The 27594-nt window shown below is 45.5% G+C and overlaps 2 protein-coding genes across 2 annotated transcripts in view; one reads left to right on the forward strand and one right to left on the reverse strand.

Moving 5' to 3' along the window:
• The window catches only part of LOC126259338 (protein ABHD13), a 57529-nt gene extending 56291 nt beyond the window's left edge, over positions 1–1238 (reverse strand). The window contains exons 1-3 of the mRNA XM_049956044.1: positions 933–1238; positions 634–865; positions 353–546 (exon numbers count right to left, since the gene is read on the reverse strand). Coding sequence (XP_049812001.1) covers positions 353–546; positions 634–865; positions 933–1170 — 664 coding nt within the window. The 5' untranslated portion in view covers positions 1171–1238. The remainder of the gene's footprint in view (positions 1–352; positions 547–633; positions 866–932) is intronic.
• A 420-nt stretch (positions 1239–1658) lies between these two features.
• Positions 1659–27594, forward strand: part of LOC126259300 (ER degradation-enhancing alpha-mannosidase-like protein 3) — a 268347-nt gene continuing 242411 nt past the window's right edge. The window contains exon 1 of the mRNA XM_049955967.1: positions 1659–2164. Within this exon, the coding sequence (XP_049811924.1) occupies positions 2025–2164 (140 nt within the window). The 5' untranslated portion in view covers positions 1659–2024. The remainder of the gene's footprint in view (positions 2165–27594) is intronic.

Consider the following 27594-nt stretch of genomic DNA (forward strand, 5'->3'; position numbering starts at 1 on the left):
TTCTCCTGCATCACAAAGTTACCCTTTGGGTAAAGCATAATGAGTAAGACCATGTAATGAGCTACTTAAAACTGATATTATATCCACATCAACGAAATCCATTTATGGTGCAAACAATATGATGGTTGGAAAAATAACAAATCTGCTTACAATAATTCCCAGCTATGTGAGTATACCACAACTTTCAGTACAGGATAAATGTCACCTTGCTTTACAACAGTCCTTTGCAACACTAAACCACACTCAATATATCAACTAGGAATATAAAATTCATATAACATTCAGATACAGTAAACATACCCTACAACCATAATACAACTCAGTTATAATTAATTTTTCTAGTAATATTTACCCAACGATCGTCCAAATACAATGATCTCTTTGTGGTTAATGTCACAACGTGATGACAGGAAGTTAAGGGCTGCTCGTGCATCTGTATATAAGCCTTCTTCATTAGGGGAACCATGGGAAAGCCCATAACCTCTGTATTCCAACATCAATATGTTGCATTGCAAGTTCTGGTACAAACCTACAATGTTTTGCAACCTGAAAAACAGGACACGATCACTTTGAGAAAAAAACTCTGTCAAAAATAATAATAAATATTACAGTTGTACATATGAGTCACATTACCTATGGCCCATATTTCCAGCGTTTCCGTGAAGGAAAAGTATAGTTGGAGCCTTTAATGCTACTTCACCTGGCTGGCGCACGAAATACATGTGCAGAAGTGTACCGTCCCCACTCCGTATAAATAAATTTTCATACGGTAAACCAAACATAGAAGGAACTGGTACAAAAACACGAGAATGCGCTGGTAGTTCCGGATGAAATAATAAATTATCTTCCGTGTGATACAATATACCTGAAACAATATAACGTCTGCAAAGCTGCTGTAATAAATTCTCGATTCTGACTACAACGAGACTAACCTGTTGTCGCAAAACATAGCAGCATGAACGCAAGTAAACCTCCGTAGGCCCAATACAGCAACAGACATGCTAATATTGCTGCACCTGCCAATGCCCAACAGCGCATTGCCACGGACAGCAAAATTCGAAATATTCTTGCACCGTGGCTACTTATATTTACACCCATGTTCGAAGGTTCGGGAGGTTTTGTTATTTTTTCCCCAATTTCCTCCATATGGAGAGGTCCTGATTTGGACATTTTCTCCAATTCATCACCACAACACACATATCACCAACACAACATCCATCGATACACACTCTCTGTGCAATATTCTTTTGTTCTGTAAATATCAGCTGACAGATACCGCTGCCCAATGTTTGTCAGTGCTAGCAACGTTGCATATTTTGATTTTGCTGCGTACTATATAGAAAGTTCCCTTGCATCTTGGATACTTTCATTTGTAAACTCTTTCATTTACTGACATGTTTACAAAACAGTTCAAATCAGGAACTAAAAAGGGCGTTCTCAAGAAGAATACGTACAATATATACATTGCTTTTGACACAAGCTTCACAAATACAATTTTAATGGATTACTCTTCTTTATCATATATTTATTTGGCACTCCAGATATTTTCTTAGTAATTTTGGCTCGTGGTTACTTAGTGTCTACTTCTCGACAGAGGCGTACAATTTTTACTACAAAGTATATGTATACTCGACAGACATAGGCTAAACAGCTACACCTGCTGATCAGAGATGAGACGTATTGTATGTATGTGCTGAGGTAGTGATTGTGATGTTGGCAAAATTCAGCGTTTAATATTCGTAATGTCGTGTGTAGAAATATTAACAGGAAACGAACGCATACTTGTGGATTAGATGGTGCTGTTTAATTTTAGGAGACATTATGTTTCATATTTATAACCGGACCAAAATCAAATTAAACTTCAGATGATCAAGGCATATTATATGTCATGATCATACGAACAACATTAAAGTGAATAATACAACTCAGGTTCCCATTAGCTATGGCATTTGTACAAAATTTCTTTTGTGCATCTTGACAGTGGATTACATTTAGCGAAAGTAAATTTATAAGCACATAGTGAGATGCTGAATGTATACTCACTGGAAGGGGCTCAGGAAACTAAGATGTTTTTGTTAATATTTTGCCTTGGACTTTCATCAGTTTTTGCTCACACCGGTGATGCTACGGAACACATGACAAACGAAGAAAAGCAAGAGCTTAAGTAAGTAACTAGTCTTTTTTGGATTTAATACAATTAAATTGATTTGTTTAAGCGAATCAATTGTTTGCGGTTTTCAGTTCTAACACGTACCGACGCGGCCATATAACACCATTAAGATGAAGTTTAATTCGTAGTCCATACCGACCCCTGCAGCGCATTTTCGATGCTAGCACAACGAAAAAGTCATACAAACAAGTCAAGTATCAGCCCTGAATAACTTAGTAGTGACAGGATTGTAGTAATATCAGTGACCTGAGATTTGAAAGGAGAGAAAAAAAAAATACGTTCTGGACTTTTATCTCTGTGATTGTCAACATAGCTACACATTTAGAATATAGCACCTGGATTATTGCTGAGCACATAAAAGAGTTGCACCGCATTGACAAACTCAATGAAACAGTCACAGCTATTACTTTTGATCTTATCCTCATATTTCGAGATTGTAGTGTTGCATTTGTGCTTGCAAAATATACATAACAGAATTTCTTGTCTGGCACTAAAAGCAGAAAAATCGAAAATTGCAATTTTAAATCACTGCAATAGATACATATTGTAGATACGTATTGTATTGGTATGCATTGCAGTGCTGATTTCTCTTAACATCCCATGCATGCTGATGCCCTGAATTATATGTTGTGTATTTTATGTGAGCTGAGTGATGATCTGGTTTGCTAAGAACCCTTTAGTAGCCTAATTTTAAAAAAAAATCGCATTATCCTGTCTACTGATATGTTGTCTTCTAAATCATAGTAATACCTGAAGTTACTTTTAATATATACAACAAACACTGGAGAGAAAACTGTCACACCTTTAGTAATTTATTATTACCAAGAAGTTATGACAGAAAGTGGAAAATGGCTAACCAGGAATGACTGTAGGACAAAAGCAAGTTAATAGAAGTATGCCTAATCACAGGAAAGGTAGATACTGCCTATAGGAAAATTAAAGAGGCCTTTGGAGAAAAGAGAAGCAGATATGTATATCAAGGGATCCAATGGAAAACCAGTACCAAGCAAAGGGAAAGCTTAAAGGCAGAAGGAATACGTAAGCCGATCAGCCAGAACATTATGACTGCCGACCAATCATCAATATCATCCCATCCAGGTGATAGCAGTGTCATGTGGCGTGGAATGACTGCTAGTCAGACATATGCATGGTGCATTTGATACCAGTGAGCGTGCTGTGTAGAACAGGGAAGGCGTGCAATCTATCTGAGTTTGACTGGGGGTGGATTCTTATGGCCCAGAGGTTTTGACATTAGCATTTTGGGAACTGCACAACTTGTCATTTGTTTGAGGAGTGCTGTGGTTAGTGTCTTCACTGCTTGGTGAAAACACATCCAGATGTCATGGGCTTGGTCAGCCACCCATCATTACAGATGTTGTCCATCATATACTGGACAGACTGGTAAAGTAGGACAGGCAGCAAAGTATGTCTGATCACTGCACTGCACTGAACTCTCCTTATAGTGCAAAGTATGAGACAGGGGAAATACCCTCAGACTACAAGAATAATGTAATAATTCCATTTCCAAAGGAAGTAGGTACTGACTCCCCAGGGGGTCCACAGCTCTTTTGTTGTGTGTGTGGCACACACAGGTCCCTGAGCTATTGCAGACTTTCTTTTTTTCCGGCTCTCCTCCCTCTCCCTCCCCCTCTCCCCCTCCACCTCCCCCTACCCACCATAACCCTTTTGCCTCCTTGCTAGGTCACCAGCTCAGTAGCCTATCGTTGTGGTGGGGTTGTTATGTACCCATCTGTCTGAGCCCCCGACACCACAGGAATCACACTTCTGGCACCTGTGCAATGAACGCCTTGTGAAAGCAGAGGCATGGTTGCCTGTCTTTTCATGGCATCAGAGCTCCTGGCAACAACCGTGATGCCAGGCCGTTGCTGTGGCTGCTTGGTACCCATGAGAAAGACCAGTTTTCGGAGTAGCTGGTACCAGTGTGGATGTTTGGCACTGGAAACAAAACTCTCTGGCTGCTTTTCAGCAGCTGTGTCTCTTGCTAGGAATAGTTCTGTCTCAGTTCCTGTTTGTGCCTTCCCAGCCTTACTTCCCTTGGGTACCCTCCGGGAGGAGGGCCATGCCCACTGGCTTGGGGCAAAGCCCTTTCCGCAGTTCCTGGTCTGTACCAGGTCTGACAGGGAGACTTTTGCTGCCACCAGGCCCCCATTTTTGTGGAACACATTGAGAGCAAGTTCAGTGAAGCTGAGTCCTTAAGCCAGATGAGATCTGGCTCCCTCCTTATAAAGACAACTTCTGCCAATCAGTTGGCCTCCCTCCATGCAGGAGACATCCTAGTGAATGACACTCCTCCAAAATCTCTCAGTAGGACACAGGGTGTTTTCATGGGGACCTTCTCCTCCAGTTTGATGAAGAACTTAGTGCTAATCTGGAATGATGTGGTGTTCATTTTGTCTGACGTGTCCAGATATGCCCTAAGGACACAGGCACTTTCATGCTGACCTTTGAGGTTTGTACCCTGCCCGAGAAAGTCAAGTTCATAATATACAGATGTGACATCCCCCCCCCCTGCGGGTCTGGGGATTAGAATAGGCCCGAGGTATTCCTGCCTGTTGTAAGAGGCGACTAAAAGGAGTCCCTCCCCCTCAAGGGGGTAGTTAGCGCCTGCGTCCGGAGACGGACGGTTCCACGACCTCTATTTGCGGTCATTTTGCTTTTTCACTTCTCGTTTCTTCCTTCCTTTGGTTGGTTCCTTTCTTTGCTCTTCTCCACCTCACTGTCTTCCTTACACTTTCCCCTACAAAATCTCCTTGCCCTCTCATTGCCTTCTTCTCTTTGCCTTCTCATTGCCTTCTTCTCCTTGCCTTCTCTGGTCTCCGCCTCGGCGTTTGAGACAGTCTGTCTTCTCTCTCTCTCTCTCCTTTTTCCTCTTCTTCCTTCCTCCCTGTGCGCGCCTGAAGGCCAACCCACGCGTTCGCACGCGTAGCCGGTGACGGGGTAACGCGTAATTCCCCGCCCTGGGTAGACATGTAAGGCACGCGCGTACCCCCTGGTAAAGGCCAGGCCCGGGGAGGGGGGATTGCCTGAGCTGATACCTTCTGACCATGCCGATTGGTCCCTCCGTCTGTTTCTCGGGAGGTGTGACCTGAGGTGTAAACATTCACCTAAGGCGGGAGTGCCCTCTGAGAGGGTCCCCACAAGGAAGGAGCGCGCCATCGGAGACGCTGGCAATCATGGGGGATTCCTCCGCAATGGATTCCACTCCATCTCTCTCGACTTCTGGCCAAAAACGGAAACGTGACCAGCTACCAGTGACAAAAGTACTACCGCCTGCCCCACAGTTCCTCGTCATTTCTCGATCTGAGGACGGAAAGGATTTTTCCTCTGTCAACCCTTTCGTTATCCAGAAGGGCGTAGATGCCATAGCCGGATCTGTTAAATCTTGTACCAGGTTGCGTAACGGTACCTTATTACTCGAAACTGAGAGCGCCTTTCAGGCACAAAAACTGCTTCGGGCCACACTCCTGTACACGTTCCCTGTCCGGGTGGAGGCTCACCGAACTTTGAATTCGTCTCGTGGTGTGGTCTATACTAGAGCCCTCGACGGCTTGACTGACGAGGAGATTCAATCTTTCCTCGCTGAGCAGGGCATGACGGCTGTCCATAGGGTCATGAAAAAGGTCAACAATGACCTTGTACCGACCCGGACACGTTTCTTGACCTTTGATAGTGTTAAGCTGCCATCGCGCATCAAGGCGGGCTACGAGGTTATTTCTGTTCGCCCCTATGTCCCGACACCTACGCGCTGCTACCAGTGTCAGTGTTTCAATCACACTCGACAGTCTTGTTCCAATGCGGCTAAATGTGTCACTTGTGGCAGGGATGCCAATGAGGGTGACTGTCCACCTCCGTCTCCTCGTTGTGTGAACTGTCAGGGTGACCATGCCGCATCCTCCCACGACTGTCCTGTCTATAAGGGAGAACGCTGTATCCAAGAAATTCGGGTCAAAGAGAAAGTGTCTACCTCGGCTGCTCGCAAGCTATTGGCTAGTAGGAAGCCCACGCTGCTCCCAGCGGGGAAATACAGTACTGTCCTCGCCTCTCCTCGGACTACCAGGGAGGTGGCAACCCAGACATGCGATCTGACCTTCAGCACCACGGTCGTCCGTTCGGCCAGTGCTAAGATCGCGCGGTCGATGTCTCCTCTTCCTCCCATCACCCCACAGGCACCAGCCCCTTCATCAGCTTCTGCTAAGACGAAGACCCTGAAGTCAGATGCACGGGCCTTCAAGAAGGAACCGTCCCGTGCAGACTTCCTATGTACCTCGACCTCCCAGCCTTCGACCGGTACTTCCACGAAACGACCTTCCAAGAAGGCAAATAGGAAGCACAGTTCTCCTTCTCCGCCACGGCGCATTTCTTCTCCTGCGCCACCCAGCGGTTGCCGCCCCAGGCCGTCATCCGTTTCGCCTGGCCGCACCGCTGGTAGCCGAACATCTGGCCGTTCACCGGCGGAGGAAGCTCCCCCTCCCGGCCATCTTTCCAAGATGGCCGATGAACCTATAGACCCAATGGACGATGACTGTCCGCCTACTGATAGCGGCGGCAGTGCTCGCTCGAAGCCAGGCCCTCAGCGGCCTTCGAGGTGACCCCTTCTTTCATCTTCCCTTTTCTTTTCTTACGATGGCACTTATTCACTGGAATATTCGCAGCATTCGCTCCAACCGAGAGGACTTGAAGTTGCTGCTCCGCTTGCACCGTCCGCTCGTCGTCGCCCTCCAGGAAACGAAGCTACGCCCTTGCGATCAAATTGCCTTGGCGCACTACACCTCTGTGCGTTTTGACCTACCCCCTGTGGTAGGTATCCCAGCTCATGGAGGGGTTATGTTGCTGGTCCGGGATGATATTTACTACGATCCCATCACGTTGCACACCGGCCTGCAGGCAGTTGCCATCCGCATTACTCTCCCCACTTTTACATTTTCCATTTGTACCGTTTACACTCCATCGTCATCTGCCGTTACCAGGGCAGACATGATGCAACTTATTGCTCAGCTACCTGCACCATTTTTGTTAACTGGAGACTTCAATGCCCACCATCCCCTTTGGGGCTCTCCAGCATCCTGCCTGAGGGGCTCCCTGTTAGCAGACCTTTTCAACCAGCTCAATCTTGTCTGCCTCAATACTGGCGCCCCTACTTTTCTTTCGGACACATCTCACACCTCTTCCCATTTAGACCTCTCTATATGTACTCCCCAACTTGCACGCCGGTTCGAGTGGTATGCACTTTCTGATACATATTCGAGCGACCACTTCCCGTGTGTTATCCATCTCCTGCAGCATACCCCCTCTCCGTGCTCATCTAGTTGGAACACCTCCAAAGCAGACTGGGGGCTCTTCTCTTCCAGGGCGACCTTTCAGGATCAAACATTCACAAGCTGTGATAGTCAGGTCGCACACCTCACGGAAGTCATTCTCACTGCTGCTGAATATTCCATCCCTCACCCTACTTCTTCTCCACGTCGCGTACCGGTCCCCTGGTGGACCGCGGCATGTAGAGACGCTTTACGTGCTCGTCGATGTGCTTTACGCACCTTTAAACGCCAGCCTACAGTGGCGAATTGTATCAATTATAAGCGATTACGTGCACAGTGTCGTCGTATTATTAAAGAAAGCAAGAAAGCCAGCTGGGCTGCTTTCACAAGCACCTTCAACAGTTTTACTCCTTCTTCTGTTGTCTGGGGTAGTCTGCGCCGGCTATCTGGCACTAAGGTCCACTCACCAGTTTCTGGCTTGACTGTCGCGAATGACGTCCTTGTGGCCCCTGAGGCTGTCTCCAATGCCTTCGGCCGCTTTTTCACAGAGGTTTCGAGCTCCGCTCATTACCACCCTGCCTTCCTCCCCCGCAAACAGGCAGAGGAGGCTAGGCCACCTAACTTCTGCTCCTCGAATCGTGAAAGTTATAATGCCCCGTTCACCATGCGGGAATTCGAAAACGCACTTGACCGATCACGGTCCTCCGCTCCAGGGCCTGATTCTATTCATATTCAGATGCTGAAGAACCTTTCTCCTGCGGGTAAAGATTTTCTTCTTCGTACTTACAATCGCATCTGGATTGAGGGACATGTTCCCGCATGCTGGCGCGAGTCTATTGTTGTCCCAATTCCTAAGCCGGGGAAGGACAAGCACTTGCCTTCCAGTTATCGACCCATCTCGCTTACCAGCTGTGTCTATAAAGTGATGGAGCGAATGGTTAACTCTCGATTGGTTTGGCTGCTCGAGTCTCGACGCCTACTTACCAATGTACAATGTGGATTTCGTAGGCGCCGCTCTGCTGTTGACCATCTGGTTACCTTGTCGACCTTCATTATGAATAACTTCTTGCGGAAGCGCCCGACCGCGGCTGTGTTCTTTGATTTGGAGAAGGCTTACGACACCTGTTGGAGGGCGGGCATTCTCCGCACCATGCATACATGGGGCCTTCGCGGTCGCCTGCCTCTTTTTATTCGTTCCTTTTTAATGGATCGACAGTTCAGGGTACGTGTGGGTTCTGTCCTGTCAGACACCTTTCGCCAGGAGAATGGGGTGCCACAGGGCTCAGTTTTGAGCGTCGCTCTCTTCGCCATAGCGATCAATCCAATAATGGATTGCCTCCCAGCTGATGTATCAGGCTCCCTTTTCGTGGACGATTTTACCATCTATTGCAGCGCGCAGCGTACGTGTCTCCTGGAGCGCTGTCTTCAGCGTTCTCTTGACCGTCTTTACTCCTGGAGTGTCACCAATGGCTTCCGTTTTTCTGCCGAGAAGACGGTCTGTATTAACTTCTGGCGCTACAAAGAGTTTCTCCCACCGTCCTTAAGACTCGGTCCCGTTGCTCTCCCATTCGTGGAGACAACAAAATTTTTAGGTCTTACATTTGACAGGAAACTTAGTTGGTCTCCACATGTGTCATATTTGGCTGCCTGTTGTACCCGTTCTCTAAATGTCCTCCGTGTTCTCAGCGGTATGTCGTGGGGAGCGGATCGAACCGTCCTACTTCGCCTATATCGGTCGATCGTCCGCTCCAAGCTGGATTATGGGAGCCTCGTATACTCCTCTGCACGGCCATCCATCTTACGCCGCCTCAACTCCATACAACATCGGGGTTTACGACTTGCGATCGGAGCGTTTTATACTAGTCCCGTCGAGAGTCTTCATGCTGATGCTGGTGAGTTGCCACTCACCTACCGGCGCGATATACTGCTTTGTCGGTATGCCTGTCGGCTACTGGCAATGCCCGACCACCCGTCTTATCGTTCCTTTTTTGATGACTCTCTCGACAGTCAATACGGGTTGTATGTCTCTGCCCTGCTACCCCCTGGAGTTCGCTTTCGTCGCCTCCTTCAACACCTTAATTTTTCACTCCCTGCAACCTTTCGAGTGGGCGAGAGCCACACGCCACCTTGGCTCCAGGCTCAGGTTCGCGTCCACCTTGACCTCTGCTCGCTCCCGAAGGAGGTTACCCCCGGTTCGGTCTACCACTCCCGTTTTGTCGAACTTCGTTCGAAGTTCATTAATATGACCTTCATTTATACAGATGGCTCTAAGACCACTGACGGGGTCGGGTGTTCTTTTATTGTCGGGGCACAAAGTTTCAAATACCGGCTCCATGGCCATTGTTCGGTCTTCACAGCTGAGCTCTTTGCCCTCTACCAGGCTGTTCTTTACATCTGCTGCCACCGACATTCTGGATATATCATCTGCTCCGATTGCCTGAGCGCTATCCAGAGCCTCAGTGATCAGTACCCGGTTCACCCTTTCGTGCACCGGATCCAACGCTCTCTTCAGCAGCTGGTGGACGTCGGTTCTCCGGTTAGCTTTATGTGGGTTCCTGGCCATGTCGGTATCCCCGGGAACAAAGCTGCAGATGCCGCGGCCAAGGCTGCGGTCCCCCAGCCTCGGACAGCTTCTTGTTGTGTCCCTTCGTCAGATTGTAGCAGGGTAATTTGTCGGCACATTTTATCGTTGTGGCATGCCGATTGGGCTGCACTTACAGACAACAAGCTTCGGGCCTTAAAACCTCTTCCTGTGGCTTGGACGTCCTCCTCACGCCCTTCTCGGCGGGAGGAGGTAGTTTTGGCCCGGTTACGAATTGGACACTGCCGGTTCAGCCATCGCCATCTGCTGACTGCTGCGCTGGCCGCTGGCGCCGTTCTGCCCATGTGGGCAATTGCTGACGGTCCGCCACATTTTAACGTCCTGTCCGGATTTTAACACCCTGCGTCTTGATCTTGGCCTGCCCTGTACTGTAGAAGCCATTTTAGCGGATGACTCACGAGCAGCTGCTCGCGTTCTTCATTTTATCAATTTGACAACCCTCTCAAAGGACATTTGATTATGCTGTTTTCTTTTTTAATCCTATGCCTGTCAGTCTGTCTTTTATCGTGTTTTCCGTTTCGTTGCTGTTTTAAACTTGTGACTCGCGGTGCATTCCTAACGTAGTCTGGGCGCTAATGACCGTTTAAGTTGTGCGCAAAAAAAAAAAAAAAAAAAAAAAAAAAAAAAAAAAAAAAAGGATGTGACATCAAATCATACATTCCTCCTCCCATGCATTGCTTCTGTTGCCCCAAGTTCGGCCATGTGTCCTTACGATGCCCTGCCAGTCACATCTGCGGTGACTGTGCCTGCCCTCTTCATTTTGGGAGCCGTTGCACCTCACCGCCTAACTATGTAAATAGCTCTGGCCTGCATTCTTCCTGCATAGTTCTGGCTTACATTCTTCCTGCTCACCAGAGTATCCAGTGTATACAAAGGAAAAAAAGAATTGAGTAAATAAAGATCCTTGACCATCTCAGCTACTTTGAGGCCCGGAAGGAGTTTGACTGCCTTCACACTGTGAATCTCTCGTCTACCTTTTCCTCAGTTATGCCTTCCCCCCCTCCTCCCTCCTCCTTACCCCCATCCTGCCTCCCCCCCCCCTCCCCCCAGCAGCAGGCCCTGTTCCTTCCCCTCAAGGAACCACTCCTCCTCGTCCTCTGCCAGAGAAGAAATCCTCTGTCTTGAAATTGCCTTCCTCAAAGCTGCTCACTCTCTGTTCGATTCAGACATTGCTGCCACCTATTCCCTTACTGATAATACCTTAACACCTTCTCCCTCCCTCCACGGGAGAAGAAGAAACAATGGAAATCCAAGTACGAGTCTTCCCTGGCATCCTGGGGGGGGGGGGGGGGGGGGTCTTTGCCCGCCTCCTCCTCACTATGAATCTGACCCAGTTTTTATGGATGTTACCCCATCCTTGTTAGTGACGACCACTGACCCAGTGACATTACCTCATGTCAGCTTCTTTATATGTAACCTTCGAAATACAACTTGTTTCCTCTTATACTGCATTCTGCTTTGCTCCTCAAGAAATGCACTTCCATGATGACCGCTCTCCGACATTTTGTCATTATTGGACATTCTGTCAGAACTGTGCCAGCCTCCGAGATAGAATTTGGAGGGGTATGCACTTCGGTTTGCACCGATATCATTAATGGGTGGATCCCTCTTTCTACCAATTGGGAAGGAATAGTAGTATGAGTGCAAATGACCCCAGCAATCAGCATTTGCAATGTCTACCTCCCTCCATGGAGACCACTTCTTTATGTTGAATTGCCTATTTCAGCCGTCTTTATTCCGACAAAGAATAATACATGAGATGTAAATTAGTAAAACAGGTGTTTAATACTGCTCCAGTACCCATACCACAGTGGGAGCTTACAATGGGTGCACACCTCACTTATTATAGAAAAGACAAAACATAGAAAACATAAATTAAAATACAAAGACATAGAAATGGAATAAAAATGGGATTGCTCCTGCAATAGAGCCCCAGGAGTGGAGGAAGAAAGACCATCACTCCACCCGAAGCTGACTCAGGGCATCGGGTGCTGTACCGTCATTCTCTCGAAAATCTTAAATGATCCACAATACAAAGAAAGTACTCAGGGGGGAGATGATGTTGAGTCCCTGCACCTTGAATCCTAGATTCAAGAGGTAACTCATGGACTGTGGGGACCATGTCCCCCTCCAATTCGTTGTGGCTGATGTGAAGTAGATATCTACGACACTGGGACACAGATTAAGGACTGCATGCCTGATGGACGACGTGTTGGACTTTGTCGCCTCCCTCTTGTGGCACCAGTCAAGCTGAAGGTGACTGCCAACTATTTGGGCTTCAACTATGCAGGTTTGGCCATCTTTGACTGCAGCGATATCAGGCTTGCTGAGACCTGGTGTATAAAGATGGCCTCCACTGAGCCATCGAAGCCCCTTTGCACGAGTCAACGCACAAGATACTTCACGGAAGCGCTTGTCCGCAAGACTGGATTACATGGTTGGCAGTCTCAATGGCTCTGCGGCCCACACGGCATCAGGTGTTGGCTACCAATCCATGACTGCACTGTGCCTTGGAGGGCAAGGTGTTTATGTGGGCGCAGATGGCGTTGATCTGGTTGAACCCAGACAGGAGTCGACTGGTGTCAGCAACCCACTGGTGCTGCCCCCGGATGGTAGCAGACTTCAAGAGGGCTGCTCCATTGAAGTCTATGTATAGGCAAGCTGCCCACATCTCCCCAATCTGCTCCAACATCTTCAGAAATAGGCCTTCCCACGTCAAGTGCCACTCGAGCGTCACGACCTTGCGCTGCACCTCGCCCAGGCGCACATTGTCCACAGCTGGCTCCGTCTCCTGCTGCGCCAGGAGTCAGTCTTGCCTAAGGGTGGGACCCATCCAACAGGCAGATGGAATGCCAAGTCCCCTGTGGGCCAAAGGAGCGTGTGAGTAGCCCAAGGGGGCTGTCCGCTGGGAGGCAGAACCATCTCCTGATGGTTGCTCACACCACTGTGTCCGCGCTGTTCAGGACACCAATCTGAGTGCAACTGTGGGCCAGCCCATGGTACAGGCCCAGCAGCACCACGTGCACGAGGGTGTAGAGGCACTGTTGCGGCTTCAGGGGAGCCCATGTGATGATGTACAGCTGCTCCTGCAGATGGCGGTGAGGATTGAACAGGCACTGACTGGAAGAGGTCCACTGCAGCCTCAGGTAGTGGAAGGTACCACCCATGTGTAGTGCCGGCCTGATGGCATTGCAGGCCATGAATGTGACGGTGTTGTCCACTTTCACCTTTGTCTCATGGCTCAAGGCCACTAAGACAAGGGTGAAACACTTCCACACAATGATGTGCACCCACAAATGGGCAAGGGCTGCAGTGGCTGCATTAATAAGGGACTGCAGAGCCCTCTTCATTGATATGAACAACAGGATATCATCAGCAAAGGCCACAGTGTTGACTCTGCGACCTAAAGTCTGGGCTCCTACGTGGGAAGGCAAATGATTAATAGCTTCATGTCTGTGGCCATGTTGAAGAGGAGAGGGGTGAGAGGGTCCTCTTGACAGATACCCCTTGACGGCTGCACAGCCGCACTCAATCTGCTGCTGCCCATTGATACAGCAACTCCTACCCCCATATCTCCTCCTCGGGACTTCAGTGCAACTCCTGTGGGGTAATGCCACTCCAACGTGTAGCGATCTTCTAATTGACCAACTTATTACAAACTTTGATTTGTGTTTCCTCAATGATGGTTCTCCTACACATTTCAATGCCGCTCATGGCACATTTTCTGCCATCGATCTCACAATTTCCTTCCCTCTCTCACGGTGTTCTTTGTCACTGTGACCATTTTCTTGTGATTTTATTGTTGCCCTGCTGCTGCCAGGGCATTCTCCAGAGCCAATTGGCCTTTATATAAGACTGCTGTGCACTTAAACACCGCTCTCATGGATTGCATTGATGCGGCTGTGGAAGATGTCTCTGACATTATTCTTCATGCCGCTGGCACTGTTATCCCCCTATCCACAGATCCCCCTCAGCGTCACTGGTACCGTAATGGACCAAGAATATAGCAGTCGCTCTCTAGGATTGCTGATGGGTGCTGCAGTGATTTACATGACACCCTTATAAACTAACCTTATAGCTTTCAAGCATCTCCTTGCTATGGGTCACTACATTATTAACCATAGTAAAAAGAAATGCTGCGAGCACTATGTTCCCTCTCTGGGGATGTATGCCTCTTCATCCCAGGTTTGGTCCAAGCTCCATAGCCTTCTGGGCCACCACCAACAATCAACTGTCAAAGGTCTTTTTCTAAAAGGTGCTCTGTGTACTGATCCACTGGTCCTTGCAGAACACCTCACAACACACTTTGCTACAGCATTGGCGTCCTCTTCCTACTATCCTGCTTTCTGTCTCCAGCAGAAATTAGTTGACAACACCCACCCCCCTCCCCCTGTTTCAAGCTGAAGCCTATAATGAACCCTTCCCTGAATGGGAATTCTTGCAAGCTCTTATCTCTTCATGTTACTTGCCCTCAGGCCTGGATTTTATCTACAACCAGATGATCCAACTCTTGGACGTTACCCAGAGGCAACATCTCCTCAGGGTCTTCAACCACATTTGGCTGACAGATTGTCTCTCGACATCTACTGATTGATTAGCCTAATCAACTTACTTTGGAAACTGCTTGTGAATGATGGTTAGCTTTCAATTAAGATGGGTACTCAAATCTTGGGGCCTTTTGCTCATATTAATTTGGCTTCTGGAAAGGACAAAAGCTAACCATTTACTCAGGCTGGAAACAACAATCTGACAGGCAATTGCTAAACACTGACACCTTGTCGTGGTTTCCTTTGACCTACATAAGGCATACCACATGGCTTGGGGCTGTTATAGTTTAGTTACCCTCCATGAATGGGGCTTCTGCAGCCTCCTTCCAATTTTTATTTGGGGGTCTTTATCCTACTGTCTCTTCCGGGTTGGAGTTGGCACCTCACTCAGCACCCCACAGATCCAGGAGACCAGTATCCCACAGGGTTCTGTATTAAGTGTCACAATCTTCCTTGTCGCCATCAATGGCTTGTCACCTCTGTTGGGCCTCTGGTTACCATGGCGTTGTATGTCGATGATTTTTGCTTCTGGTGCAGCTCCCACTTGGTAGAATCTGCTGAACGCCAGCTCCAAGGCAACATCTGACAGGCCTCTGTGTGGGCCCTTTCCTATGGCTTCCAGTTTCCTCTTTCCAAAAGGTGGGTGATGCATTTTTGCCATCGACCCACAGTACACCCCGATCCAGGACTTTATTTAGGCAACCAGCACCTAGATGTTGCAGTACAGTCCCATTTATTGGGCCTTATTTTTGATGAAAAACTGACATGGCTGCCCCAATTTGCCACCTGAAAACTACCTGCATGTGAAGGTTTAATGCTCTCCACTTCCTGGCCCACACAGCCTGCGATGCATCCCTTGCTACTCTTCTCCATCTTTACCGCGCTCTGGTTTTGTCCAGACTAGATTATGGTTGTCAGGCTTATGGCAGCGGCGCCGTCTACTCTGAAATTACTTGCCATGTTCATCATTTTTGGGTGTGTTTGTCTCTCAGTGGCTTCTTATGAAATTACCATTCGATAATTCCCTGACCATTCTGTGTACCCTATCCTCTTTGCAAACAAGGGACGTCTGCCTCCTGATACCTGCCCTCAGGTAGGATTGCTGGTTGGAATACATCTCACTTCCCTCTTGGGATCACCTTCTACACTTACTGGAATATGCCCCATGATCTCCTCCCACCTCCACTACCCCTCCCTTCCCTGTTTAATGGTGCATAGACCACAGATTTGGACCCCCCAGGGGCTCATGGTTCTTTTGTGAGTTTGTGCGTGGCCACACGGGGCCACGAGCTATTGCAGCCCATTCTTCCTTCCCTGGCTGCATTTCCTTCGCCCTGCCCCTCCCTCCCTATCCTTGCTCATTCCCCATTGAACCCCCCCTCCCCCCCCCTTTTCTTGTTTCTCGATGTTCTGATTTATATTGACCTGGCTCTCCACTTGGTTCCCTGTATTGCTGGCAATTTTGTTCCTTCTGCCTGTTCTCTTTCATCCTTTTTGTAGTTTAGGTCCCCGCTTGAGGTTTGATCTCCTCTTCCAAATTTTCTGCTTTTAGTGTGATCCATTTTGGCAATAACTCCCTTCCTAGCGTCTACAGCGTGGATTCCTCTCCCCTCTTCTTCCCTTCTTCCTTCCCCACCATAGCTGCTCTCCACACCAGCAGATGTAGCCAGTCCGTGTGGTGGAGCTGTTATGTACCCATCTGGCTGAGCCCGCTGACAACACAGGGATCACACAATTGATACCTGATCTCTTCCCTCCACATGTATGCCAAGGAGTGATTGCTTGTCTTCTTGGAGCATGGGAACTCCTGGCAATGGCTGCCATGTCAGGCAGCCCTTGCTGTGGCTGGGTGATGCCCATAGGTAGTCCTTGATCAGAGTGAGTGGTATCAGGACAGGTGCTTGGCACATGAAGCATATCAAGCTGCAAAAATCTGGCTGTTCTCAAATGGCTGTCTCTTCAAATAGTGAAGGATCACTGAATGCTGCTTGTTATGACCCGGCAGCCTTTCCTTCCCTGGCTACACCATGGGAGGAGTGCCAGGCTCACTCTCTTGGGATGAAACACTTTCCCCACTTCCTTGTCTGTACTAGGGTGGATGGGGACACATTCACCACCACAGTCAATATCAAGGACAAGTTTGGTGAAGTGGAATCTCTCAGAAAGATGCAGTTGTGCTTCCTGTTAATCAAAGCTTCTTCTGACATCCAATCTGCAGCTCTTTGTGCTTGTGATTGTTGTGGAATGTCCCAGTGTCTATTACCCCTCACCAGTCTCTGAATATAGTCCAGGCAGTGATTTTTTTTTTATAGGGACCTCATCCTGCAAACTCCAGGCTAATCTGGAGCAATGCGGCGTTCATTCTGTTTGCCATTTGCAGAAGGGCCGCAAAGACAACCGCACCGATACCGGGGCCTTCATTCTGGCTTTCAAGGGGGTATTCTCCCAGAGTAGTTCAAGGTTATGTGCTGCAGATGTGACATGGAGCTGTACATCACACCACCTAAGAGGTGCTTTGGGTGCTTGCGTTTCAGGCTTATGTCTTACGGTGTACGGTGGACCCTCTGTGGACACCCACTCCATGAGGGAAGCCCCTATGCTCCACCACCTGTGTGCGTCAATTGTCATAACTACCATTCCCCTCGCTCTTCAGATTGCCCAGCTTACAAGAGAGAAAAGAAGATCGGCTGTGGTCGGCTGTCTTATGCTGAGGCTCGTCAAATATATGAGAGATTCCATCCAGTGTTACTTTCTTCAACTTTTGCTATGTTACATCCATTCCATCTCCTACCTCTTCTCTACCCCAGCCCCAGCCCCAGCCCCAGCCCCTCTCCTGTCCCTGCAGTTCACACCACCTCTGCTCCAGGAGCAGGAGCAGGGAAGAACCCAGCATCTCTTGACAGCTACCGCCCGATTAGCCTGACGAATGTAAACTGCTCAAGAGGATGGTTAGCTTCAGATTACATTCGGTACTTGAATATTGGGGTCTTTTGTTGCCATACCAGTACTGCTTCCTGGAAGGATGATCTCCATATGACCATTTGCTCAGATTGGAAACAACAATCAGACAGGCTTTTCTTTTACTAAATGCCGACACATTGTCGTTGTCTTCTTTGACCTACATAAGGCATATGATACGGCTTTGCACAATCACATTTTAGTTAACCCTCCATGACTGGGGTTTTCGTGGCCCCCTTCTGATTTTATCTCACCAGCTCTTGTGGGTTCAAGTTGGCACTTCACTCAGTGACCCTCAGATTCAGTAGAACGGCATCCCGCAGGGTTCTGTGTTAAGTGTCACACCCTTCTTCATAGTCATCAACTAACTTGTAACCTCTGTTGGGCCTCTAGTTACCCCGGCGTTGTGTGTTGACGATTTTTCATGCAGTGCGGCTCCCATGTGGTAGCATTTGTGGAGTGCCAGCTTCAAGGCACCATCCGACAGGTCTCTGCAAGGGCCATCTCCCAGGGCTTCCAGTTTTCTCCCTCCAGAACATGAGTTATGCATTTTTGTTGTAGACCTACCGTACACCCAAATCCATAACTTTATTTAGGTGACCAGCTCCTTGATGCTGTAGCACAGTCTCATTTCTTGGACTTTATTTCTGATAAAAAGCTGATGTGGCTGCTCCAAATTCACTGCCTAAAGACTACATGCATGTGGAAGCTTAATGCTGCCAGCCTCCTGGCCCACATGTCTTGGGGTGCAGACCGTACCAGTCTTCTTTATCTTTACCATGCTCTGGTCTTGTCTAGACTAGATTATGGTAGTCAGGTTTATGACTCGGTGGCTCCTTCCACTCTGCAAATACTTGACCCTGTTCATCCATTGTGGGATGTGTCTGGCTATTGGTGCCTTTCGCACTAGTCCCATTGACAGTGCCCTCACAGAAGTGGGGATTCCTCCTCTACAAATACAACTGAGTGAACTCCTGGTTTCTTACATAGTCACCATTCGCCAATTCCCTGACCTTCCCATGTACCCTGTCCTCTTTGCAAGTGAAGGATGTCTCCCTCCTGACCACTGCCTGTTAGAATGCACATCACTTTTTAGAATGCACGTCACTTCCTTCTGTTGGGATCTCCATCTCCATGCACTGGAATGTACCCCATCCCCAGAAGTTCCTAGACCACAGATTAGGACCAACCTGTTCCAGGGTCCTGAGGTCTCTGTCGCTCTTATGGTTTTCCAGCGTACTGTATGTGCTATACTCAGAGAGTTCCAGGGTTCCATCATCTTCTACCCTGATGGTTCTAAGACGATCGATAAGGTGGGATACGCTTTCACGTCTCCTACTGGCTTAGAATACCATTTATTGCTGGGATTATGTAGTGTGTTCACAGCAGAGCTTCTATCCACTCACAGAGCCCTCTTTTTGTTTCTCAGGCCTTCCCCCATGCTGTTTTAATTTATTGTGACTCAGTGATCAGGCTGTCGACCGATGCTATTCTCGTCATGCTTTGGTCTCTGCTATCCATAACCACCTCTCTGCTCTTGGCTGTGCTGCCTACTCAGTTGTCTTTCTCTGGGTCCCAAGTCATGTGGGCATCCTCGGAAGTAAACTGGCTGGCTGACTAGCTAGAGAGGCAATCATTTGCCCCCTTCCCCCCTCCCCCCAAACCTTTCTCCATTCCAGGTACAGATTTGTGGATACCCATCAAATTTCTCTCTGTGCAAAAGTGGAATGACATCTTGTCTGCTTCTGCTCTCAATAATAAACTCCACACAATCGAGGAGACTGCTGCAGTTGGCACTCTTCCTTCTGCTCATCTTGGAAGGAGTCCACTGTCTTTGTCGTCTAAGTGTCAGTCATACTAGACTCACCTGTTGTTTTCTCTTGTGTAATGAGCCAACTGACAGTGTGGCTGTGGAGCCAGACTGGCGGTATCCCACATATTGACTGAATATCGTTTTCTTTCGATCTTTCATACTATGTATAGCATTCCAGATTCCTTGTCTTTAATATTAGTAGACGACTCATGGATGGTTGAACTGGTCATCAGTTTCCTATGTGAAAGTTGTTTTTCTTTTCAGTTATAAGGTTTTGCTTTACTCCTGGAGCAGGGGCAGGATGGTTGTGGTTGGGACCTCTTGTGTTTTCTGGATCTGGAACCCATGACCACCTCCATTTCAAAGACTGCTATTTTATCCCTCTGTTTTTCCAGTTTTTAGTTTTGGCTTCCCTTTTATGCCTTCTATTGTGTGTGATTTTAGCTTGCTCACTTTATAGTTTGTCCCCTCTGAATGGATCCATCCACTTTTAACGGACACCTATATCTTACACAAGAATCGTGGGACTGATGACCTTGTGGTTTAGTCCCATAAACCCCTTCAATCAATCAGTCAGTGGAAGAAGGTGCTGACAGACGTAAATATTTTTGAACTATCAGTTTAACAAGTCATGATTGCAAAATATTGACACAGATTATTTACAGAAGACTGGAAAAACTGATAGTCTGGGTTCTGGAGAAATGTTGGAACAAGCAAGGCAATACTGACCCTATGGCTTATTGTGGAAGATAGGTTAAAAGAAAGAAACATATATATTTATGGCTTTTAGACAATTAAGGAAAGCTTTTAACAATGTTGACTGGAGTACGCTCTTTGAAATTCTGAAGGTAGCAGGGTAATATACAGGAACAAAAGGTTATGTACAACTTGTACAGTAACGAGTTGGAGTTGTAAATGTCTTAAGAGCATGAAAGGGAAGCAGTGGTTGATTTGCCAGTGAGTCAGGTCTGTAGCCTATCCCAAATGTTACTCAATTTTTACGTAAAGAAAACCAAAGAAAATGTACAGTAGGCATTAAAGTTCAGGGAAAAGAAGTAACAGCTTTGAGGTTTTCCAATGACATAATTCTGTCAGAGACAACAAAGGACTTGAAAGTGCTGTGGAATGAAATGGAAAATATCCTAAAAGAAGGATATAAGAGTAATTGTAAGAAAAGCTAAACAATGGTCATGAAATGTTGTCTAATTAAATCAGGCAATGCTGATGGAATTCGGCTAGGAAATGAGAGACTAAAAGTAGTAGATGCCTATTGCTATTTGGGCAGTAAAGTAAGTAATGATGCCCAAAGTATAGCAGGTATAATATGTAGACTGGTTATGGGAAAAGTGTTTCAAAATAAGAGAAATTTGTTAAATTGAATATAAATTTAAGTGATGAAATAAAATAAATTGTGACATCGGCCACTGTTGCGCACTGACATGAATTCAGTGGTTGCAAGTGAAATTTTGTGTTGGACTGGGACTGGAACCCAGATTTTCTGTTTTATGTGAGTGGTTACGCTAACTGCTGTGGCTATCTGAACACACTCTCCATCCTACCCAATCTCCCATGTTGTTGCACACTACTTGTATAGCACCCCCTGCTTATCATACTCATTGTTTATTACATCAGACTGGACAGAGTACATGCTCAGATAATTGAAGCAGTTAAGGTGACTATTCACATAAAGTGGGAAATCTGGCGACATGTCCTGGTCCGGAACTTATTTTTCACCTGTCACCATTGAATGCATTTCAGTGCCAAATTGCTACCTATTGTTGCACACTACTTGTATAGCACCCCCTGCTTATCATACTCATTGTTTATTACATCAGACTGGACAGAGTACATGCTCAGATAATTGAAGCAGTTAAGGTGACTATTCACATAAAGTGGGAAATCTGGCGACATGTCCTGGTCCGGAACTTATTTTTCACCTGTCACCATTGAATGCATTTCAGTGCCAAATTGCTACCTATGACAGAATGTATTTCATTACATCATATATATGTACAGTTGCAGGATCAAGAATGTATTAGGAAGTCTTTTCTGAAAGCATTTGTCTGGAGTGTAGCTTTATGTGAAGTTAAATGTGGTCAGTATGCATTTCTGGCCTGAAGATAATAGAAAATTTTGAAATTTTTTGCTACAGAAAAATGCTGAAGATTAGATGGGTGGATCACATAATTAATCAGGCAGTACTAAGTGGAAACGGGAGAGAAAAGAAATTTGTGGAATTATGTGAGTAAAAGGAGCAGTCACTTGATAGGGCACATTGAGTCACCAAGAAATCATCAAATTAGTGTTGGAGGGAAGTGTAAAGAGTAAAAAATGCTGAGGCATACCAGGAGACAAATACAGTAACCAGTTTCAAATGGATGTGGGTTGCAGAAGTTACCTTGAGATGAAGAGGCTTGCACAGGATAGAGTAACATGGAGAGCTGCATCAAACCAGTCTTCAGACCGAAGGCAATAATAAGAGAAGTTGTTTAGTATTTTTTTCATTGTCTGTGGATGTAGCACATATATTCACTTTGAGAATACATGTTTCTATCCATGTATGAAGATGCATAATGTGACACACTTCCTTCTTGCTAGATAACTTACTACATTGAAAACCATGAAATTATCATTTCTCTAAAGAAGAGTAGTCATTTTCAAATGGCCCAGGAAACAGACAAAATGAAACAAAGTTATGCTTTCTGCAATGAAATGTTTGAAGCAGATCATGAAGATTCCTTTCTGTTGTTTTCTTTTTCATATGCTTTGAAAATCAATGCTGGTTGTTTTTTACAAAAAAAAAAGTTGGTGGCACACCACATCACAGTAAATAGTATTTATTTATAAGACTAAATATTTTTGCAGCTGAGGTCAGTTTCTGTGAAATATTTCATTACTCACACTTAATGTCACTTGTATTAGGTGGAAATATCTACTCGGGGATTGGGTGTTGTATTGTCCTCCTAATAATATCATCATCATCATCATCATCATCATCATCATCATCATCATCGCGCAAATCACCAAAGGTGCACTAGGTGGTGGCCAAACAACCTTAGATGGGGTGGCTCAGCCACAAATGATGATTTTATTTTTGTTAAAAATCAGCTCATTAGCTACTTGAATAACTGTCCTCTCCTCATTAAACATGTGTGTATATTCATATGCCTTTATATATGACTTAGGTTTTCCTTGTATTAAGTTGAAACAAACTTCCTGTAGCATTGTAATATGATCCTTAAATGAATAAATTACTAATACTAAGCCGATGTCATTTGATAGTGACAACTACTATGGCTCTTGAAAGATTAGGACTGAACACAGATTCTTTTCTGTGTCCATATTTACATTTGCCACTAGCACTCTTGAGTGTGTTGATTTATTTAAAATATTCATAAACTACATTCAACAGCATACATTATTGCCAGATGTCTAATGTATTTAAACTGTAACAGCGTGTAGTCGTTGTTTCAGCTAAAATTATTTTGGCATTTCATCAGCCATACAGCACCTTGCATGTTCATTTCTAATAGCCATGATTCTGTAACTAGACTAGAGAGGATGTTGGAGTCATTCTGTCTAGGTCATAAGATGTAAGTCTATCTGTACCTTAATTTATTTGTCTAAGAATTATTTTACAATGATATAGGATATGTGATTTTAATAAAAGGAAAACATAATTCATATAATGACATGTTTTAATCCAATGTAGGATGGTGGCAGTTCATTTTGTTTCCAGTCAAAGGAAATTGTCTTCCAGTAATTAAATAAGATATTGTCCAATAGGACATACTGAGAGTCTGAAAGAGCCTATACATTAAATAAGATCCATTAAAGAGTTATGCCACGTACACAGCTGATTCCATTTCCCATATTGAGAATGCATGGTTGCAGACATCACCATCATCATCATTATTAAAGCTCAGGCTGCCCCCCTTTTTCTTTACACCACCTTGAAACAAATGACTGTGCTTGTATTTTTGCTGCATTACTTGCCTTTTTCTGGACTGTATCTTCCCAAATAATATACTGAACAGCACCTGCATACTGTTAAGGCTCTGAGCTCACATTCGGGAGGTGCAGGATGCAAATCCCTATCGAATCATCGTACCTGGGTTTTCTATGGTTTCCCAAAGTTCTAAAGTGAACACTAGAATGGCTCCATTGAAAAGTCCATGGTCGATTTGCTGCCTCTCATGCTTTGCTTAGTCAGATCCTAGTTTGTATATGTTTTATATATGTATAAAATACATCTGTAATGTATCTGATATATCCTACACACTTGTGCTGAGTGGTCCAAGGACAAATAAATAAAATAGAGTAATGCATACAGTTTGTCTTGGTGCATGGGATGCAGTGGGTAAAAATTACATAGTGGTCCACATTGAATTTTTTGTATTGTAGTAATTTATTTGTAGTTTTTGTTTTACGCTGATGTAAGAGTTTCAGCATTGGTACTAGTAAGGGCACCCAAGGGGGATAGAGAACTAATGGACAGCAGGTTACTGCTGAATGGATCAAACATGACTGCTATACCTGCCTGACAGCCCTTTTGAAGTATTACCAGCAAAAAGGCTAACATTCATGAATTGAACCTTGAAATCACTGCAATAAATTCCACAGACAAGCTAATAGTAGCACAGAATGGGCATTTCAGTGCAGAGCAATTGTTCCTCGTTATTCACCAGTACAACAGTGGACACATGCAGTGCTTTGCCTGTGTCCACTATTCGGGAAGAAATAACCGCCCTCCTGAATGCCCAGTACATTACTGTCAACCCAATCGCCATATGGAAAGCGAATGTGATGCAGCCAAAGATACTATGCCATGAGCATTGATGGTAAGAAAGAAGAATAAAAAACAAAGTGCTCATAATAGGTGTGAGGAAGCAGATAGGTAAATATGATAGTATTATGTGATTATAGTAAGTTCATAGGTTAAGCAGTGGACTGGAATTTGGAGGACCAGATTATTCCCAAAGGGTGATGAAATGTTGTGGGATTGGCTCAAGTGAGCAACATATGGATCGCCAGTTACAAGAATCCAGAGGTAGGCCCAATAATAATGATTCATGACTATCCTGCAGTCTGCAAGCTGCCTTGTAATAGACCAGCCTGTCCACATACAATGCCTGGGGCAGCACTTTTCAGGTGGACATGACAACAAATAGGCTCTGCATTCCAACAGTCTGGGCAAGTGTATTTGGGTCTCGAGCCCAGCTGAAAATCTCTTGCACTGGGGACATACCTGTCATGGGCAATGCTAGACCCATGGGCTTTTCATGTGCATACCACCCTACTAAGCTTCAACTTCGACCCTGACTTCAACTCCAGCATCAGCACTGATGCAGCCTCAGCAGAGCAGAAGCCAGCTGCCTCCTCTGACAACACTGGCTGCTGAACGTGGTCATTAGCCTGCTAGTGCCAGCTATCTTGATGCCCTCGAGCATCAGACTGTGTCCACTCTAGTGCAGCCATTCGGCACACACCAGTGCCTAGCACTCTGTCATGTCAGGAGATACTGAGTTCAACTTGGGACATGCCAAGTCCAGATTTCCACCTCCCAACTGCTGGCTGCTTGACCACAGCAGGCTATGCTGACACCACCAGCTCTGCTAGGCAACCCCATCCAACTCCCACCAGCACTGCAGATGTAGTAGCACTCTGCTGCCTCAGCAGTGCCCGACAATGGGCACTGTCTGACTTTGTTGTACTGATTGAGCTGCCAATAAAGCTGTTTACCATCTGAGAGCATTCTCTGGCTTTGCCATCACCACAGATATGGCATTACCCATTTCCTTGTGTGATTCATATGCGACACCATGATGAACTGGAAGCTGTTCTGCTATCCTGGCTGACTATGTAACAATTAGCAACCGGAGCTGCTGTAACTTAACTCAAGAACAAATAAATAAATCATCTGTACAAACACGTAAAACATATTGGTTGGCAGGTCAGAGCAGGAGCCTCCATTCTTCTAAATCTGAGGCTATTATCTTAACAAATGCACTACTTCATTTGATATGTACCTAGTGTACTGTGCTGTTATGTTACTTGTAACTAGCATTATATTGTAAACATATATTATACTATGTCAGTAGTTTAGTTGTGTTTTTTTATTCTTATTATTAACCTGTACTCAGAGTTCTTTAAATAATGTTGAATTGTATGTTGCACATTATTTAAGAGATGTTTTTTGATCACCTTTGTGAATAAATTTATTTCAGTTATCTGACTCATCTCCTTGGGGAAATTATTAGGCTGTACAATTGTAATCCATGATAGAAAACATTGTTTTGTGTTTTTCCTTTGTTTTTACGTGATAAGTCCAAACTGATTCTTGATCCACGACCATTTATAGAACTATGTACAATGTACTTACAAATGTCTTCCTGATGTGAACAACTGACAATTGATTGACAGAATAAGGATGCCAAATAAAAAAAAGGTTAAAAAATATATTCTTACAGTTCTAATAGAGGGAAACATTCCACGTAGGAAAAATATATCTAAAAACAAAGATGATGTGACTTACCAAATGAAAGTGCTGGCAGGTCGACAGACACACAAACAAACACAAACATACACACAAAATTCAAGCTTTCGCAACAAACTGTTGCCTCATCAGGAAAGAGGGAAGGAGAGGGAAAGACAAAAGGATGTGGGTTTTAAGGGAGAGGGTAAGGAGTCACTCCAATCCCGGGAGCGGAAAGACTTACCTTAGGGGGAAAAAAGGACGGGTATTCACTCGCATACACACACATATCCATCCACACATATACAGACACAAGCAGACATATTTAAAGACCAATATGTCTGCTTGTGTCTGTATATGTGTGGATGGATATGTGTGTGCGAGTGTATACCCGTCCTTTTTTCCCCCTAAGGTAAGTCTTTCCGCTCCCGGGATTGGAGTGACTCCTTACCCTCTCCCTTAAAACCCACATCCTTTCGTCTTTCCCTCTCCTTCCCTCTTTACTGATGAGGCAACAGTTTGTTGCGAAAGCTTGAATTTTGTGTGTATGTTTGTGTTTGTTTGTGTGTCTGTCGACCTGCCAGCACTTTCATTTGGTAAGTCACAACTTTGTTTTTAGATATATTCTTACAGTTATATTGATGATGATTTGGTGTACAGCATAAGTGTACAATATGCACCAAAATAATTACCAGAGATTTCTCAGTTATTTGATACGGTGTTTCTGAATTTATCTTGCATTTCTACTTATTTGTAAACAGAAGTGTAATAACAGTGGAGCAACTCTTGGTTTTGTCAGAAATTGGACATGGCTGTACTAATTATATAGTAGGTTTCACGGGTTGTCATAACGAAGTGTATTAAACATAGAGTAAATGTTGCCAGGCAAACCTAGAGCTCAGCCTGTGTTATTAATCAATATGTTATTACAACTTTTAATTCCTGTTTATATTTGTTGACATTGCCAACTCTCAGCCAAAATGTTGTCTTCCAATTTAAATTAGACCTCTGACCATGCAATGACCAACATTTTTTTTAAATGGGATTCTGTTGAATCACCATTTGTAAGAGATCCTTCTAATTAACTCCCATAATCCTGTGTGTGACATGAAAGAATGAATATCACTCAGAAGATGCTCAAGTCATGATCTGTTTTTCTAACTTTAATCTGTACTCCAGCGGATCCTTGTTATCAACGTGTGTCACAGGATTGCCCACCTGTGTCCAATTGCAGATATGCAATCATCAGTCCAATCTACCTTAAAAGATTGTCTGAAGTTCTATTCTATCAAAGTTTTGGGTGAAGAACTTACCAATTATGTATGCCTCCTTTGTCCTGAAACATAATGATGTTGCAGCATGTGCGTTAGGCTAATACAATTACTGTTTCACATGTTGTGAAACAGGTACTGAGGTCACGACTGTCATGTTGCGGAGCATGTTCTGCAGCAGGATACTGTTTGTTGCCAGCATACACTCTTTGCCTATGTCCAGTCATTCTAACTGATAACATGGTGGTAGACGTGCCTATGTAGAAGGCTGACTAGTGTTTACATAAAAGGTAGTACATGCTATTTGTAGTTTCACAGGTGGCTCTCCCTTTGATAGTATATGTTTTGCCAGTTACAGAGATGTTATAGATGGTGGTGGGAAGGTACATAGTGCAAGTCTCACATCAGGGACAGCCACAGGGGCAGGAATCACAGGGTAATGAAAAGGGTACAGAAGGAGCATAGGGTCCAATGAGAATATT

This window comes from Schistocerca nitens, chromosome 5 (assembly GCF_023898315.1).
Source record: "Schistocerca nitens isolate TAMUIC-IGC-003100 chromosome 5, iqSchNite1.1, whole genome shotgun sequence".
Classification (NCBI taxonomy): domain Eukaryota; kingdom Metazoa; phylum Arthropoda; class Insecta; order Orthoptera; family Acrididae; genus Schistocerca; species Schistocerca nitens.